The 15,941-nt window shown below is 52.9% G+C and overlaps 1 protein-coding gene across 3 annotated transcripts in view; it reads right to left on the bottom strand.

Moving 5' to 3' along the window:
• Window positions 1–15,941, bottom strand: part of EEFSEC (eukaryotic elongation factor, selenocysteine-tRNA specific) — a 234,316-nt gene that overhangs the window by 21,114 nt on the left and 197,261 nt on the right. For 2 of the 3 annotated variants that reach the window (XM_079783858.1, XM_079783859.1), the window contains one exon: window positions 13,585–13,741. The exons of the other annotated variant lie outside the window; for it this stretch is intronic. In XM_079783858.1, coding sequence (XP_079639984.1) covers window positions 13,585–13,741 — 157 coding nt within the window. The remainder of the gene's footprint in view (window positions 1–13,584; window positions 13,742–15,941) is intronic. 3 annotated transcript variants of the gene reach the window in all.

The following is a 15,941-nucleotide window of genomic DNA, read 5'->3' as shown; positions in this document are numbered from 1 at the left end:
AGAGGATTCAGGAAGAGGCCGGCCCAGGATGCTAAGGGGGTCCTGCAGAAGGTATCGTGCACTATATTGGGGCTGAGCGGAAGCCAGGGGTGAAAGGAAGGCCATTCCAGCAGTGAGAACAGCCTGGCACAATCACTTGGCACATCTGCTAGTAGCAAACATCTGTCACTTCTGCTACTTCGTGCAACAGCCCCTGGCTTTCCTTGGGGAGCAGATGTAGAAGCAGGGTCCACCTCTGGGGCCAGGAACAGCCATGACCTCAGCTGTCTTGTGCATGCACCTAGCCCTGGCACTGTTTTGGGATGGGTATGGAGCTCCAGCACTTTGGTGGGACTACTAGGAGAGAGACTCTTTCTCACTAAGTTTGCAGCTGGGAAGGCCATCCGTGGGAGAGCCTGGCTAGGGGCAGCCACTGAGGAGGGAAGGGCTAAGCCATGCCTGAACACAGCAGCATGTTGGACTTTGTCAGGTATATGCGGCAGCCACGGAGTTAAGGCTTCAGTAGTTTATTCTTCAATCCCACCTGGCTCAGTGCAGGGTGATGGTCTGGAGCATCACAGGGGCAGGCTCACACATGGCCCTGCAGGACACAGGCAGGGGCAGAGGGCTGGAGGTGGCATCTGTGCAGAGCCCAGAAGACCCAGCACAGGCAGCAGAAGGAAGGACAGCTGCCATGGGCCAATACAGGGCTGAAGAGTAGCATGTGGGACAGAGGGACAGAGTGCAGGAGTGGCAGGGTAGGCAGGTGGGTGGCTGAATGGGAAGAAGCTAAATATAACACTAATGAACCGAACTCTGCTCTGGACAAGAGGGGATGGTTACGGCAGCCCCCACAAGTGGGTCTGTGCCCGCAGTAAGGGGGGTTATAGGCCAGGGACTATAAAAGGAGCTATGAGGACTGGCAGAAGTATGTGTTTACAGTCAGGTGCTGGCAAGGGTCATCTGAGAGTCAGGACATTTACCAGTCCCCAGAGACACACAGACATGAACTTCTGGTCTCATCCTATGCTTCATTCCCAAGTGACAGCCTACAACCTCCAAGCACAGGAAAGGAAAGAAACTCACACTTACTGAACATTTATAAGGAACCAGGCACTTTATATACATTTTCTCACTTACCATCTCAACCCTGAAGTCAATAAATGCTCCACTTTTTCATACAGGAAAACTGAGATCCAGGGCATTACCATAACAACCCCAGCAGTGGGGTCAAGCCGAAATTGGAACTTCTGGAATTTCCAGTTGTTGAGCCCTAAGCTCAGGCCACAAAGAGCAGATGGACAAGAGGATAACCTGTCAGAGTGGGGAGCAGAGGGGTAAGAGCAAGGACTGCAGCCAGATAGCCTGGGTTCCAATCTCAATGCTGGAACTCAACAGCTGTGTGACTTTGGGCATGTTCCTTTGCCTCTCTGAGCTTCTGTTTCCTCAATTGTAAGATGGCAATTTCAATAACTCTAATTATGATGGATTCTTCTGTCAGGTTTGTTGTGAAAATGAAATATTAGTACATGCAAAATACAGAATAGTACATGGCACATACTAAAAACTATATAATTGTTTTTCACACATTTATTTCTAACACTGATCACTGAGTCACAAACACTAAAAAAATTCACCTGGTTTTGACCAACTTTTGTCATTATGTATTTATTGAGCCCCTACTACTGTCAGGCAGTGGAGTGGGGTCTCCCTGAGTACCCCCCGCCATCTGCTAGTGAAACTACAGGCATCTATATGAGAGTGAGGAAGTACCTACCGAGGGAATGGTTCAAATTCAAAGCCTGATGCATGAGAAAGGCATGTGAAAGTTCAAAGATGACTTCGTGAGCTGCGTGAGTCCAGAGAAGGGCCAGTGTGAGTCAGGTGACTCTAAGGGAAGATGCAGCATAAGCTGAGTATGCAGTGTGCCACGTCTTAGAGACTCACATAAACAATGCTGCCACCGACTAAATGTCTTCTCTGCGCCAGGCCCTTCGCACATGCTCCAAGCTGCTATTCTCTCAGCCACCTCCTGAGGAGCGAGCACTGGTCCCCTCCTACAGACCACACTGAAGCCCAGAGAGGCAGCGTGGCTGCTCCAGGGGTCACAGCTGCTAGTGAACGGGGCAGATTCAAACTCTACCTCCTGACGCCGAGCTCTTTCTGTCCACGCAAAGTGACACCTAAGAAGTCCTGGAAGGAGTCCACTGTAGTGTCACAGAAGTGGGGAGCCTGTGGGTGGCTCCCCCGGCCCCACCCCGATTTGTAAGCTTTCTCTCTAATGTAACCATGCAACTTTTATAATGAGTGAGAAGTGGGTTAAGATAAATACATGACACATGGGTCTTTCTGGTTCCCTACCTCCATCCAGAAGTGACTGGCCCCACAGATAGGCAGCTGAAAGAGCAGCCAGTAGTCAGACAGACCGCTCTACAGGAGAGCTCCCTGGGGCTGTGCAGGCAGCAACTCAGACTGTTGAGCCCTAAGTAAACAAACATCAGGCCACAGAAGCCCTGGTCCCTAACTTACTAGCAGGCAGCAGCAGCACACTTAGCAAAGGGCCAGGCCCCCTGTGAGCCGCGGACAGGAGCTGCCTGAGCAAGACAATGGCCACCCACAGCTCACCAAGTGCCATCTAAACTCAGCAGGGTCTGTGGCCTGGTGAGAAGGCCCCGTGGAAGGTGGAGGGCAAGAGTAAGGTGAACCCAGAGCCTACCTAGAGCAGCAGCAGCAAACCCTGGGTGAGCACTGACCTCACCATCGGAATACCAGCTTCTGTCTACCAGCCTGTCCTGCCTGGCTCCAGGTATCCTCAACTTCTACATTCTGCTGGGGTCCAAACCTACATGCCCTCCACTGCCTAGCTACGTGACCTGTGCAGGGCCTCACTGAGACATCTGTACAGTGGAGACCATGTGAGGCACTGGTTACAAAATCCTCTGCCTTGGGGTGGCTCTATAATGGCTGCTATGGGTGCAGTGACCAGTGTTACTGCTGTGATGATCACTGCCTCACCTCATCTTTTGCAGTGTACCCCATCAGGGGAAGAAGCACAGGGGAAACTCAGAGGTGGATGCAGCAGAACCTAAAGCAGCAGCAGCAAACCCCGGGTGAGCACTGACCTCACCAGGTACAATTTTAGGTGCCTGTGTGGATAACTTGTCTCATCCCAACTGCAGTCTCTCCAGGATGGCTGCTGTGCAGTGTGGCCCTGGAGTCAGAGGGTAAGACCTGAGCAAGTGATTTACTAGTAACATGTGGACAGTTCCCAGCTCTGAGGGCTGTGGGAGAACTCTATAATGTAATTTAGGGAAGGCACTGAGGAGAGTCTGGCACGCAGCAAGGGCTGAACACTGGCCAGCAGCAAGGGCTGAAGCAGTCCGTGCTTGACCTTGCCCTCCTGCTTCAGGCTCTCCTGCGTTCCAGCATTTGGCTGGGGAGAGATTTTCCTTGGCGAGCCATCCTACCCCTTGTTAATAACTGTAACGACAAGGCTTTATGAACACGTGACATGTTTCTGTTAATGAGGTGAATTCATTAGTGTGGAAAACTGATGCGCGTGAGGTTCTTGTTCCTCGCACATGTCTTTGGTGGCCTTGAGGTTTGGGGGCGCATGACTAGCTGCAGTCCAGGGCACTAGGTATTAAGACACAAGAGCTGGCACAAGCCATTCCGCAAGAGGATGTGGGGTGGCTCTGGTTTCTGGGACTTTCTTTCAGATATTTAAGACTGCTGGTCAGTGGTTATACATCAAGGCTTTCTGGAGAGAGTACTTAGCTAATCACAAAAGTGTCACCACTGCCTGAAACATTAAAACAAATACTCAGTTTGCTCTGATGACTTTATTTAGGCAGCATAAATTATATGAAAAATACAAATTTTCTCTAAAATCACAAACTGGTAAAAATTTGGAAAGCTTAGGAGATTTATAAACAAAGAGAAATATTTCCCAAAGACGTTTCACTCAGCTTGTAAGAATCCAGGCAATGGTGTTGTGCTCCTAGCACACCTCAGGCTGCAAAAAGCCTCTTGCACCCCTAAGGCTGCTGGGTCAGATCTCGGGGACCTCCCACCACCCCAGTGCCTAGAGAACATCCCAGAACACAAGGCCTCAGGGATGAATCAGGCACACTGCTGTGCATTGCCTGTCCCAGGGCAGCGCTGGAGTAACCTGAGGCCTCCCTGGGACCTGCCCTGCTGGCCATGAGGCACCCAGAGGAGGCCTCAGGTAGAGGCTCTTTGAGAAGCCCCTTCCTCACCGCAGCCCACCCTGGCCTGCTCTCCAGCGCCCACTGCCCCAGCCTCCGGCCTCAGTTCACCACCTATCAGCTGCCAGGTAGAGCTTTCTGACTAGGCCCCTCCCTGCATACAGGCTCTGCAGCTTCCTCCCTCTGCTTAGACTGGTGGTTCTCAACTGTGGCCATTCAGCCTTCCAGGAAAACGTCCAGAGAAGTCTTTTGTTGTCACAATTGGGAAGGGGATCTGGGGGTGTGTTACTGGCACCCAGAGAGCAGAGGCCAACCCGCAGTGCACAAGGAATGACCCAGCCCCAAATGTCGGTGGGGCCAAGGCTGATGAACTGACCTGACAAAGGCCAGATGCCAAGCATGGGGTTCAGGGCCTCAGGCCCAAGGCCTGGAATTGAAGATGAACAGAGGAGGATCCCTAGGGACTCAACTGTGGTTGATTCCATGTAAGCTTTATTTAGAAGAAAAAGTTCCACTGCTTTACAAAAGTTCCAAAACCACCATTTTAAACACACCAAACTAAGTTAGTAACATAAAGAACATTTAGAAGAATGTCATACATATTATAATAAGCAATAAATATGCCACCCTCTTTCTAGCCTCTGTGTGAGAAGACTGTTTTTCCTGTCCTGAATGCCTTTCTTCCCTTCTTTTACCTGGAAAACCCCTCACCTTCAAGGCCAGCTCAAGCCTTACTGTGCCCTACTCCACTCTGGAAGGGAGTGGTCGCGCATCCTCCCGGTCCACATGGCCCATAGCATGCTACCATGGTGTTGGTGACTTTCTGTAGTCATCTGCAACAGACTGTGCCCCCCTGGGGAGGGGTGGGCACCAATTCTCTGTGTGTTCAGGTCTGACTTGAGCAAGGGAGAGGGGGATTGGCAAGGAGACAGACAAAGGGATAGAGAGGACTCCGAAGATTTTGGGAAATAGTAGCTCTTCCTTCCAGACCCTGGCTTAGCCCCATACAGCTTTGGGGAGGGGATGGACATCCCTGAACTGGGGCCAATAGAGCCAGCTCTACCACACTGCTGCCAGACCAGTTGCAAAGGGACCTCACAGTGCCCTCCCCCAAGTAGGCCACAGAGGCCTCACATGTGAGCACACCTGCTTCATGCATGGGCACAGCTGCCCTGCACTCCCTTCACACCAGCTATCGTTGGTCCACAGACTGTCTCCATCTCCTCATTGACCCTCCTAACAATCACCTTAACCAGTGATCACACTTACATGACCCACGATGGGCAAATGGACATTGTATGCATCCCAAGTGAGGCACTAAAGACATGAGATTGCCTCTGTGGGATTCCTTCTACATATGCACACCAGAACCTAGTCATGAAGAAACACCAGACAGACCCCAAGAGCATGTCTGGAAAACAAGCCACCTAGAATCCAAAGATGTCAGCATCATGAAACTAAGAGACATGACAACCAAATGCAGGGACAATTGGGGAAATAAAAGTGGACTGTACCTTAGGTCATATCATGTCGATGTTAAATTTCTCAAATGATAATGGTATGGTGGTCCTAGAGGAGAATGCCTTAAACCTTAGGGGGCACATGCTGAAGTATACAGACGTAACCGAGTTCCACAGCTAACATTTAAATAGTTCAGCACATACACAGAAAGCAAATGCGATAAGATATTAACAATGTGAAGTCTAGGTTCAATAAACTATTCTTTCAACTTTTCTGTACCTTTGAAGTTTTTCAAAAAGTTGGGAGGAAAAACCCTCAAAATAACTCATCTTACAGACGAGGAAACTGAGGCTCACAAAGGTTAAAATTCTAGCCAGGATTCCACCCCAGGTCTGGCTGACTCTGAAGCTCTTGTTCTTCGAAGGTACCCTGCTTTCAATCTCCCAGAAAATGCCGAGTAGCACAACCCCAGCCCTGCCAACATCTTTCAGTAAAAGTCAATTTGCAGCCGGCTAAGAATTCCGATGAAATCCTGAGGACAGGCTGCCCAAGAATCCTCTCCAAACAGAGTCTACAGTTGTGACTGGGTGGGTGGGTGCAGAGAACACATTTTAAAGAAAACCAGTTTTATGTCAAACCCTGGAGGGAACATGCCCAGGGTCTGTTTATGGGAACACAACAACACCCACAACCTCAGGGCTCCTGCGGGCCCTCACTATGGCACCAAGATGAGTCTTAATTCTCTTTGCTGGGTTTTCCAGAAGCTGAATGATGCCCACGAGAGAGACACCCACTTCCCCCTGGGGCCTCTGGGTCCACTGGACCAGTCATCTGCTCCTCAGAGCCTTGGTGTGCCCTTCAGGGCAATAGGAAGAGGGCTGCAGCAACAGGAGGAGGCGGCACGTCAAGGACCTGGCACCAGCAGGCCAGGCACAGTGGCCCACATTTGAGAACTGGAAGGTTTCATGGAAAAATCCAGTTTCCTAGTCTCTCTTGAAAAACTGGAGATCTGATCACACCATCACCATCTTGATGCCCGAAACACCCACAATGGAAGTGAGCGGTAGCTGCCCATAAGGATGGGGTGGCCCGAGCCAGCCCCCTGCCTGGAGGGGTCTGCCCTTTCAGGTGCCAGTACACAACAGGTAGATCAGGGGATCTGCATCTTTGTACAGCAGCCTGCTACAGGCCCTCCAACAGCTTCTCTCTGCACTTAGAGAGACAAACATTTCCCTTGGCTTACCAGGCCCCACGTGGTAGCCCCTGAGAGTCCAAGGCCCCCGTATGTGCGGGCTCCCTGGGCCCAGCTGTCCCTGATGGGTGCTGACCTTTTCTGCCGCAGAGCTCTGCTCAGACTCCTCCTCTTCCTGGGACACTCCCTCGCCTCTGTCTGAAGGGCTCCTACTCGCCCTCCAGGGACCAGTGCAAGGCCAATGCCTGGGTTCTGCTATGAACTCTCCTGGCACCTCACACATTCCTGCACAGCTTGATGCGGTTTGCCAAAATACAAATCTTGTAGGGAGGTGGTCTGCTTACTGCCTGTCTTCCCAACTGCTAGGGGCTGGATTGTGTCTCCCCTCAAATCCCATGTTGAAATCCTAACCTCCTGTACCTCAAATGTGGCTGTATTTGGAGACAGAGCCTTTCAAGAGGTAATTAGGTAAAATGTGGTCACTAGGGTGGGCCTAATCCAATAGGATTGGTGTCCTTATAAGAAGAGATAAAGACACACACACACACACACACACACACACACACACACACACACAGAGCTGAGGACATAGGGAGAAGATGGCCATCTACAAGCCAAGGAGAGAGGATTCAGGAGAAACCTCATTGGACACTTGCTACCCCAGGTGAGGATGGATGTCTGGTGAGCAAAAACAATGCATGGCCCCAGCCACCATTTTTGGAGCCCTTGTCCTGGGTTGGATACTGCAGGCAGGGATTATGTGATCTCAGCCTAACTTCCTCTGTGGAAATCAGAATTATGCATCCCATGTTAGCACTGAGGGGCTACAGCTCCGAGTGGGAAATGGCCTGTGGCAATGAAGGGCCTGGCCACCTGACTCTGGAGGCCAGTCCCTGTGCTGAGCCAGGAGAACCTCCAAGGAACTGGGCCAGTGCCCCCTGCAGTCCTAGCCTAGCCTGCCCACCCTAACCGATACCGGGCACTGAGAGCCAGTGATGCAGTAGGGGTGGTGCTGCCCTGCTGAGCGCTGAGGCTAACGCAGTGCCCAGGATTCTCTTTGCACAGCCAGCATCCAGGACCTCCCCCCCTGGCCCAGGCTCCATTTCCCCTGGCACGTCAAGGGCCCAATAAACAGCTGAGGAAAGGAGGCCTGGGCTGCCCCTGAGAGTCTGGGACACAAAGGTGAATTTGTCTACCCCTGTTTTGGTGCAGGGGCTGTGAAGTGGTCTGCCTGAACCTGAGAATCATAGAAGAGCTGGAAGGGCTCTGACAGAAGAACCACCTGGCAGCACCTCGGTGCCCTTCACTTCTGGTGGCCACTGCGTGGTGCTCCTGGGGATGAAGAGGCAGAAAGAGACTCTGGGTAATTACTAGTTGGGCAGCCATGAGTAAGGGGCCTCAGTTTCTTCACCTGCAGAATGGGACAAATGGAGTAAACAGAGGCCCTCCCTGCCTTCCCAGCCCAGGCCTTCTTGGCAATGCTGTGGGTCAGAGGGAAGTGCCAGGTACACCTCCACAGAGGAGGGGTCTGGTTTGGGCTTGAAGAATGGTATGGGCAGCAGAGAGAGAAATGGGGCCCCAGGAAAAGGCAAAGTGAGAATTCCCACATCCATGGTACAGGTGCAAGAAATGGATCTCAGCGCAGGCAACGGGGGCCTGGACCTGCACTCCCCATCCCATGGTCTTTCCCACTGGCCACAGGGTTCTAGAGCAGCGGTCGCCAACCTTTCGGACCTCCGCGGACCATCGGTTGGCGACCGCTGTTCTAGAGAACATCACATCTCTGATTTCAGCTTTCTCCACACACCTTCTTCTCCTCTTTCTTACCAATCCCTGCTTGAACAGCACCTCCTCTGGGATGTCTGCCCTGACTCTTCCTCAAAGTGGTCACTGTCCCCACCTCATTCTTGACCTTGTGCCCCTAAGGACACCCACTATGCTGACTGCGAATTGCTGGTCGGTGCCTTGGGGCAGGACACTGTCAGAATAACTTTGGCAGTCCCAGCCCTGAGCCTGGAGTTTGCTAAGTTGGATGGACTGGTGCCTTTTAAAGACAACTTTAAAGGACTAGAGTCTTGTTCTAAAGAACTGTTATAAGGAGACAGCTGTGCTGAGGAAGTCCAATGACCCTGGTGCCTGCCTGAATGGGACGAATTTCTGGGGAGGCCCACAGCACACCGGCCAAGCACCAGGCTTTTCGGCCCCCACAGGCCTAGGTTCATCCATTTGTCCATCCCAGTCTGTTCCACTGAACTCCATTTGTGCAAGTAACACTTCCTATTCCAGGGGAGCCACCCTCTTTGGCTTGGCAAACCGTGACCGGGATGGTAGACTGAGCCCTAGAGCCCTGAAACCGTGGGGCAGAAGCTGCAGCCAGGAGGCCTAGGGATCCTCCTCAGAACACCCTTCAGAGGTGAGCAGGTGGTGGCTCTCCTGATGTCCAGTCACTCTCCCAGGGGCCACGAGGCAGCCTCCTGTCCCATCAACAGTGACCTCACAGACCCTCTGCTCAAGGGCCTGCCCAGCAGCTCTCTTGGCACCTCTTCTCATACACAGCCCAAGGGACAGAGCTTACCACCTGCCCTGTGTGGGAGGAACCAAGGCTGAGGGAATTCTCAGGCAGATGTTTTGGGTTCAAATTCCAGCTCCAATGCTTACTAGTATGGAACATGGGCAAGTCACTGCTTATCCTTCAAGCCACGGTTTCCTCCTCTGTGAAATGGGGATACTTACTCCAAGTGCTGAGGTATGAGTAACGCCAGCCTTTCTGGGAGCTTCCTAGAGCCCTTCTCTGACTGTTGCCATGGCTCCTGGGTGTTGGCTCCTTCTGAAGAGCAGGAAATAGAAGTTCCTTCTGGGTTCTTACCAGAAGTACAATTCTACAGATTTCTCTTTCCCACATCTGCCTAGATTACATTAAGTTGTGATTAGCAATTATTAAAAGACTAGAGGCCCGATGCATGAAATTCATGCAAGGGGCTCGGCCCTCACAGCCCCAACTGCCTCGGCTCTCGCAGCCCCCGCTTCATCCGGAAGGTCATCCAGACGGTCGTTCTGCTATTCGGTCTAATTAGCATATTAGCTATTTATTATATAGGATTATTAAAGATCACCAAAATTTGATGACCCTAAATGAAAGTGAGCAGGACCCACGTCAGGTTTTGATTGAGAATCTGGCAGTGCCACACAAGTTCCTGGCATATAAGTGGACTCTCAGCAAGTGGGGCGGGGGGTGGGGGGGGTGTCGCATGGATATGATGAGGCTGTTGCTGTGGCCTCCAATGGCTGTGGGTCTCAATCACTGCTGCTCTGGCTTTTCTAAGGTGAGTGTCTGCCGCAGTTCTGTGACCTGGTCAGATTCATTTGCTGTGACTTGTGTGGTCACCAATGAGGGGCAGTGGTGCCCATCATACCAGTGGTACTTGGGGCCTAGAGTTTTCCAGCGACAAGGCTGTAAGCTGTGTGTGCACTGTGGGCCATCCCCACCAGAGTGCTAAAGTAGACCACACACAACCTTCCCCAAATTGGCAGGTTCTGGAGCACCTTGTGTGAAATGGATCCCCTGCACGAATCTGGGCTCCTCAAAAAGCTTGCTGCATCCTATCAAGGCACACATAACAGCCTACTGGGTCATTTTAGGGTTAGGAGACTGTTTTGGAAGATGAAAGTGCATGCATATGTTTGCCTTCACTCCTAGAGTCAATAAGCAGTGACTCTTAGCTGTCACGAGTGACAAGTCCATTCATCCTCTCACTTGGCCCTTCTCTGGTTGGATGTTGTCTAAGAGGTTCTTTCCCCTGCACAGTGGATGTGCAGGGCTGGCAGGAGCTGCTGTCCAGCCCACCATCCAGGATGCCTCTCATAGTGGGAGCTGGTGCCCGAGGCACTGACACAGAATGGAGGGTGGGAGCAGCAGGACAGCGCTGGCCAGGTGAGCCACAGAAGCGCAGGCCACTGTGCTTTATCAACCGCTCAGCAAGGAGGCATCTCCCACCATGTGTGTGCCCCATGGTGCTGAGCCCCCTGAAGCCCTGATGGCTCTCTAAGGGCCAACTGGGGAGGCAGATGCTATGCTGCACACCCAAAAAGACCCTGGGCAAGGTGCCTCTCCTCTGCTCCCCAGGCCCCACCTTGAGATGCAGATAACAAGACCCAGCTCTGACATATAGCACCCGGCACTGAAGCAGCACTCAGGAAGCACAGAGATGTGATTACACGGCAGGAGTAAGGCTTGTCTGGAGGAACCTCACCTCCACCTGGCAAAGTCCTCCGACTATTCTCTCCACCTGCAATGTTACCCAGAGGGCTCCTAACGCATCTCACAGGGCCTCCCACCTCACGGAGGCAACTTTGAAGGGAGCAGTTATATAAACGTGGGGCTTTTCAACCTTGAGGTCCCCTAAGACTTTCTGGGAAGGCTCCTTGGGTGATAGAATGAGCCATCCTTTAAGCCACTCTTATTTCCAAGAGTATCTTCTGGGGAAGCAATGGGCCTAAGTGTCAGGACCCTGTCTCTTAGGCCTGCGTCTACAGTGCCATAAAACACTGTTTGCATCTTACATGTCAGTTTCCACTCATGAATCTGAGAACCAAGTCACTATAGGCCAAACCCAGCCAAAGGCATGTTTTGTTTTGTTCAGACAACTTCAGTTTTTAATCAGGAAATTTTACATAAAAGTTAAATCAGGTAAAATTTTATCCCTGGGTCTATAATCCATATAACAGGAGTTGGCTAGATCCAAGTGGTTTTCTAGGTCCCCACAGTCCCCACCACTCACTATTGCCTAGCACCTGGCCTCTTCTACACCTGCTTGGCCCTGTCAGCATCTGGCCTTGAGGTCAGGGGCAGATGGGAAGACACCCAGAGGGCTCTCCAGTCTGCCTTCCCCAGTGGGGTCACCCTACAGAGCCAGCAGGGAGGCTGGTAAGCTGCGTTTGAACCAGTTGCATCCACGAGCCAAGGGCTGAGACAGCCCCTGAGCTGCTTCCTGCTCCAGGGAGCCTTCAACTGTGCAGCAGCACAACCCCAGGCTTCTCTACCCGGCATTCCCGATGTACAGCCAGCAATGCTGCCCTCTTCCACCTGGCACTGGATGGCTTGGGTTTCCTGAAGAGTCTTTCACAATTAAGGCACTTAAAAATGGTTAAAAGTAATTCTTTATGGGAGGAATCGGCAGGAAAAGACAAGCAGGAGGTGGGGGTGGGCAGTGGGGGTGGATGGGCTGAAGGAATCTGACCAGTTATATTTAATAAAAAGCTTAAAAGCCACAAACAGGAAGCAGACCTATTAAATAGACAACACTGATCTAACAAAGGAATGTGAACTCGAGTTGACTGAAGCAGCGTCACCATGTCTCCCCTCCCTCCACTCCCACCCAGCACCCAGGGCCCCCAAACAAGCCTCCTCCTGCGTCTGGCCTATTCTGGGAACACCCCCAACTCGGAGTTTGCCTTGGGCTAGACGAAAGGGAGCTGAGAGAAGGTCAGCACGAACCTATCCACCCCCAAAGAAGCAAACAGACGTGCCCTCCCCTGTCTGCACCAGCAGAGCCCCGAGCAGCCTGGGGAAGGGGCAGTGCTGTGGTGCAGCCCTCCCTCAGGCGGCTCTGCTCCCAGCACCTGCACCCTCCTTCCCAGAGAGCTCCACAGGTACTGGCCCAGGGCCTGGGACTGAGGCCTGGACACTGCCTGGCTCATGCCCTGTGCATGATCCCTGGAGCCCAGAGCAGGACACTGGGCACCCAGTTTGGCTGAGGACCCGAGCAGCTGAGCACTGGATTGGGTAGGGCAGGTGCTTGAAGCTGTGTCAGGGCTGGAGGTCCCAAGCATGTGTTGCTCTCACCTGCCCCGAGGGAGTCTCTCTTAGGGTGATGAGGCTCAGCCCCACCTTGGCCGGGCCTCAGGGCACAGACAGCACAGCCAAGTGTGCAGGGAAGCAGGCCTCTGCTGACCCCCTCCCTCACGAGAGGGCAAGTGCAACACATGGCCTCTGGACTTCAGGAAGATTCGGGAGGCAGGGCTCCAGCCAGGCCTTAGGGAGAGCCGAGGTGCTGGCTTTACCTGGTGAGTTGCCAGGGCCCTGGGAGTGCTAATTCCAGCTGGGGCCAGGGCACCACCCTATCTGGAGATTTTACTAAAAAAGCTACCCACACATCTCCACGCTCAGGCCACTCCTGCCCAGCATCCTCCCCTCAGGACCTTCTCACTGGTCTCCCCCACTGTCTGCAGAATGTTCCTCCCTGGGGATTTGTGTGGCTCCCTCCTTTCTTTGGTCAGGACTCCACTCCACCGTGACCTCTTCAGAGAGGCTTTTCCTGACTGCCCTGTCCAGACAGCACACGCGCCAATCCTCCCCTGATTTATTTTCTACCCCAGTCTATCTTCACTCAGTGTGTTCACACCTGTCCCCTCCCATGACACCTCTATGTCTGGTACACAGCAGGATGTCAGGAAAATGGGTGTGGGCAGAGCGCATGAGTGACATATCCAAGGTCACCCCAATGGTCACAGTGAAGTGAGAACTCATATTCAGACCTTGACCCCTGCTCAAACCAGATGCTAACTCCACACCAGGCTCCTCCAGGACCCAAACTGGCTTTCCAGCCACAAACGTGGGACCAGAGGCCATGGTGGACTGAGCTCCGCACGGCCGCACAGCAGGCCCAGGCACTGTCAGGGCATGGTCGCTGCTATTTCTCCATGGCCTGCCAATCCCTGAGAGCAAGAGGAAATAACCATACTCACCAGGGATGTTGATCTTAAACTTGCCACTCTGGCCGAAGGAGCTGTCAATGACGCCCAGCTCCCCAGTGGACAGGTGTACCTTGAGCCCCACAAAGAGCTGGATGTTGGTCTCCTTTTTGAACAGGGAGCGGCCGATCACGCTGTAGTCATCTATTACCTGTTCCCACACCCAGCCCCGGAGAGAGAAAGCATCAGTGTGTGCTGGTGAAGGCCAAGGCCTGTCACACCCTCCCTGGTAATCAGTCCATCTTAAAGGTAATGGAAGGCACTGGAACCATTATGATGACTGCCCCCCTTGTCGTCATCACCACCCACAACCACTGACACCTACAGAGCCCAGGCTATGTGACAGGTGGCTGTGAAGGTTTCATGTGAACAAATACGCTTAGCCCCAGGGCAGCAACATGAGGGAGGCACTTTCTCCACTTTATAGATGTGGAAACAGAGGCACAGCAGAGTTAGGCCATCTGTCCAAGGTCACAGAGCTCCTAGGGCACAGGTAGCTGAAAATGCAAAGCTGCCCTGCCTACACCTGCCTCTGTGTGGCTACCATGCCCCACCTGCCCCCAGCACTAGTCGAATGATAGCTAGTGGTACTCTTCTCATGAAAGCTTTCCTGGATAGGCAGGCTGAGAGGATGATGTCCACTCCTGAGCCTGAACCCTCCTCACCCTCTTCCTGGCTTCCACTCCCATGAGGAATCTCTCAGAACCTGCTCTCTACCGCCCCATCCTGCCACATGCACACACATTTCTGCCCAGAGCCCCCTTCCTGGCCTCGCCTACTTGTACTCCACAGTTCCACTGCCCCCTCCTCTGTGACGCCCTCCTGTCTCTATCTCAGCAGAAGTCCAATTTCCCTCAGCTCCCTAGAGTTTGTGCCAGGCCCTATGCTGTAGAGCTTGCACCCCTTCGCCTCTTGGTGGAGGCCTGGGCTGAGAGGAGGAACATACATGTGTATGAAAGTTAGCTGGGTGCAGCCTTGATTTCATCACAAGCTATGTTAATCTTGAACCTTCTCCCCAAGGGAAAAACTGAAGTGTTACTCTCCCCTTCCTGAGGTCTCTCAAAGCTCAGATTCTCCTTTGGGGAAGATGGCATAGCCAGGAGACCCCCACCAGATGGCCTCCCTGTCCTGCCCAGCTCATCTCCAGGGCCTGTGCAGAAAGCTGCTGGGCCTCTGTGTAAAGAGAAGGGATGTGCGTGTGTGCATGCATGCATGTTAAAGACCAGACCCTCTCCCAGATGACCGCAGCAGGACTGACACAATTTCTTCCTGAGACCTGCTGCTCTTTGGAGCAAGGCCTATGCTCCACCTGGCCTCTGTTGCACTAGGTCCTGCACAGGGGCCACGGGAGAAATTGGGGAGTTCCTTCTGTTGTCCAGGCCCTAGGCATGGGCCTGGGTTCTTTCTGGGGACAGAGTAGGCACTGGCACGGGCAGCAGCATGAAGGCCAGAGGTTTCGCCAGTGGCGGGACTTACTGCCTTCACTGGGCTCTCTTAGGGAACTCCTGGGACCCCTGAGGGTTGGGCTGTCCTCAGCCTCAGAAACATCTCACTTCTGCCCAAGATTCATCCAAGGGCCCCAGATAGATTGTTTTGAAAAGGAGAAACTGTCCCATTTACCCTAAAAACCTTTTGGAAAAACATATCCTATTCTATTTGATTCATAGCACCAGATAAAAGGTACTTGCATTCCTCCTCTCCAGGGTGATGGATGAATCGGATACAAATAATGATAAGAATAATCATTTCCACTTGCACAGCCCTTTATAATTCACAAATCTCATTCCCACACATGAACTCCTCCTCATTCTTCTGGACTTGGCTTCAGCGGAGCAACCTTTGCAGGCTGGGGCTGCTGTGGGCTCTGCCCTCCCCCGTCTCCCCACCCCCGGCTCTGCCCTGACTGTGGGTGATGCTGTTCCCACTGCAGCAGGCGTCCAACAAGGCTGCTGGGTGAACTGAATGCAGATGGTTCCTCAGACCTGCAGGACAGCCGAGTCAACACGAACAGATGTCACCAGCCCCAAGTGCTTTCCCATACTTCCCAGCTCCCAGGACTCCAGTCCCATGAGAGGGCCCTCTATTCACATTCAGCAGCCCAGCCAGGTGCAGTAGGTATCCAGAACCAATGGCTCTGGACTAGCCATTCCCCACTCCCCATGACTGAAGGACTCACTGCTGTCTCCTGTCCCCAGCTCAGCCTCTGCTGCTAAAGAGGAGTGCCCCAGAGTCCCTCAATTCTTAAGAGTCCCTTAGCCCCTCAGAGTCCCTCAATCCTCAGAGCTCCTCAGCCCCCTAGCCCCAGAGTCCCTTAGCTTTGCTCACTGAGACAGTAGGGGGCCCCTTGAGCA

The sequence above is a fragment of the Cnephaeus nilssonii genome (genome assembly GCF_951640355.1).
Source record: "Cnephaeus nilssonii genome assembly, chromosome: 11".
Lineage (NCBI taxonomy): Eukaryota > Metazoa > Chordata > Mammalia > Chiroptera > Vespertilionidae > Cnephaeus > Cnephaeus nilssonii.
The sequence above is the reverse complement of the archived record's forward strand: the minus strand, read 5'-3'. Positions and strand labels throughout refer to the sequence as shown.